General features: G+C 49.3%; 1 protein-coding gene across 1 annotated transcript; it reads right to left on the bottom strand.

Moving 5' to 3' along the window:
- Nucleotides 1–431: 431 nt before the first annotated feature.
- Nucleotides 432–2105, bottom strand: LOC131618850 (uncharacterized). Its single transcript, XM_058890008.1, has 2 exons — nt 1358–2105; nt 432–1078 (listed from the first exon to the last, which is right to left on the bottom strand). Exons 1-2 carry the CDS (start codon nt 2103–2105, stop codon nt 432–434), a joined length of 1395 nt encoding a protein of 464 aa, XP_058745991.1.
- Between the last annotated feature and the right edge of the window lie 741 nt (nt 2106–2846).

Here is a 2846-nt window from a genome sequence, read left to right as displayed (position 1 = left end):
CCCTGGTGGCTTCTGCCAATCCGATCGAAACTATGAGCTCCACGAACCCCCATGGCTTGGTTACCGTGCCGTTGAATCCTTGCAAATCCGACCCTACGTATGGGGTAAGGTGACTGTCGTTCAGCTGCAGTGTTTTGAATAGTTGGGAGTACATGATGTCCACTGAACTTCCTTGGTCGACCAATATGCTTCGCACATCAAAATTAGCCATCCGAGCTCGGATGAGAAGTGGGATGGTCGCGTTAGGTGCTCCTCCGGGCAATTCTTCTTTGTAAAAAGATATTGAGGAAGAATTGCCTTTGGCGTGGTCGAAGGTCGAGGCTATGCTCGCGGTAGCCGAGATTAGCTCGTCGAATTTGCGTTTTACGGATCCGACGGTCAGTTTGCTGAATCCTCCGCCCGGATATAACCATTATGGACGGGAACATCTCCTAGGCGCTGTAGGAGGAGTTGGTGGTTGCAGCGTTGGCCCAATCAGGGAGATAAAAATCTCCTGGCCTGGTAACGCTCATGGCCACTTGCATGGTGGGCGTGTCCTCCGCCGGTTTTTCCTCGGTGATTGGTTTAGCCTCTTTGGTAGCCTCCTGCTTTTTTGCGTATTGTTTCAGGTGCCCTTCCCTGATTAATATCTCTATTGTGTCCTTTAGGTGGATGCAGTCTTCAGTGTTGTGCCCGTGACCTTTGTGGAATCTGCAAAATTTCGATTTATCCACGTTTGGCCGGGCGGTCATGCTCTTCGGGAACCGGACCTTGCCCGTCTGAAACTCGGCGTTTGCGCATTCATTCAAAATGCGATCCCTTGAAGCGTTCAGCGGGGTGTACTCTCGGAACTTCCCCGCGGGAGTTTTGTAGTCCTTAGGGTCCCGAGTTTTATCATCTTTCTTTTTGTCAGCTCCTCGGCGAGACTCATCTTGGCGTGCGTTTTTATTGCTCTCTTCGTGCCTGGAATTACGGACTGCGTGGGCTGCTTCTTTCTCTTCATACTGTATGTAAGCTTGGGCTTTGAGAAAGAATTCGTCCAGGGTAGCGGGTGTTTCGATTCCGACGGCTTTAGCGAAGTCTAACCGTGGTCGGAGACCTTGTTCGAGCAGGAATTTCTTCACATAGGCTGTCGTGGATACTTGTACGGCCTCTTTGTTGAATCTTTCTATTTAGGCCCGTAGAGATTCGTCCTTTCCTTGGATAATGGCTTCTAAGGAGGCTTCTGACTTGGGGTGTCTACGAGAGGCCGTGAAGTGTCTAGAAAAAAGTTTTCCGAGCACTTTCCATGACGTGATGGATTCGTCGGGAAAACTTTTATACCAGGTCATGGCTCCTTTGCGTAGGATGGTAGGGAACAAACGACATTTAATGGCACCTGGCACTCCTCTGTAGTCGAGAAGGGCATCGATGTTCTCGATATGTTCATCTGGATCGGTTGTCCCGTCGTAGGTGCCCAACGGAGGGGGTTTTTCGAGACCTGTTGGCAGGGGAGCCTCTAAGATTGCCTGGGATAGAGGACCATGGCGCTCCTCTTCATCGTCGCTGGCAAACGGAGAAGAAGATCGGCTCTGGCTACGCCTGTGTCGCCTTCGGTTACCGTCGTGTCTTGCCGAGGGTGATCTAGACTTCTTTTTTGGCCGAGGGGACTGTGAATGGTGTCGGGAACGTTGGTTGTTCGACCCTTTCTTGGAAAAGGGACCTGCCTTCTCCCTGGGGGAAGGTGAACGAGGGCGTTTCTTGGTGACTACTTCGCGTCGATAACGAGTTTTTTGATCGGGGGGCGTCTTTGAGTGGCGCTTCTGCTCAAGGGCCCCGATTCGGTCACTCTTCTGCTGTATGAGCGCATTGGTTTGGGCAAGAGCGGCTAGAACAACGTTTATGGTCTGATCTTGAGGAGTCTGTCCTTTGGAGAGGAAAGGATTGCCCAGACTTTCTTCGTGGTTGTCCTTCCCGCTCGTATCTTCGAAGCGATGAAATTGATCATCTTGGAGATCTTTTGGGGAAGGGGACGATGTGACACCGTCTCGAGGGATGGTGTTTCTCGAAGGTGGAACGATGGAGACGTCGTTTTTCTTAAGTATTGCAACGTCCGTTGAAGAGGGATCTTCGTTATTGCCGGCCATGAGTGATGATTTGATTAGAGCTTTGGTTCCTGGTTTTCTTGCAGGAGGCAAGAACGGATCAAGAAAGTGCAAGAATAAGGAATGGGAGAGCTAGATTTTCCCATAGACGGCGCCATTGATCTTATCGAGCAGATCAGATGGCCAACAACAATGAAGGCTTGAAGTTCCGAGCGGTGGAGAAGGGAAAAAGGTGTTGTACCTGCAAGACACTCCGATGCCAAAGTAAGTATATATTCCACAAGGTACAACATAGTGAGAGAGTTTTTTAGGTAAGAAAAATATTACATTGCCCTCTGTATGTAGAGGGCTATTTATAGGATGTTTTTGAGCGGATTAGACTCCTCCTTCTGGGGCGGATATTTAGGAGACGCGTGGACTGGTTGTTGGCCGAGCACGAGGGATCCTCGTGGTCGATTACTAGGCGAATTTGCCCGGTCTGGTCGGATGGAAATCGCCACGTGGGATCTGACGTATATTGGGCCGAAGGCGGGAATGGCCCAATTAATTAGATTGGGCCGGTCCAGAACAAATACCATGTGAACCCACAGTTTCACCGCTTCCACAATAAAGCCGACTATGCCATGAATGAATGTACAATTACCAACCAATTATGCAATTAAGATCATCTCTACCATCTTAACATTCCGCATATCACAATAATTCAACTCGATGAATTATCCACCAATTGTACACAACATTCACAACACATACATATCATTCACATATAAAAGGCCAATTAAT

Source organism: Vicia villosa, linkage group LG7 (genome assembly GCF_029867415.1).
Source record: "Vicia villosa cultivar HV-30 ecotype Madison, WI linkage group LG7, Vvil1.0, whole genome shotgun sequence".
Lineage (NCBI taxonomy): Eukaryota > Viridiplantae > Streptophyta > Magnoliopsida > Fabales > Fabaceae > Vicia > Vicia villosa.
Note: the sequence above shows the minus strand (reverse complement) of the source record. Positions and strands in the feature narration are given on the sequence as shown.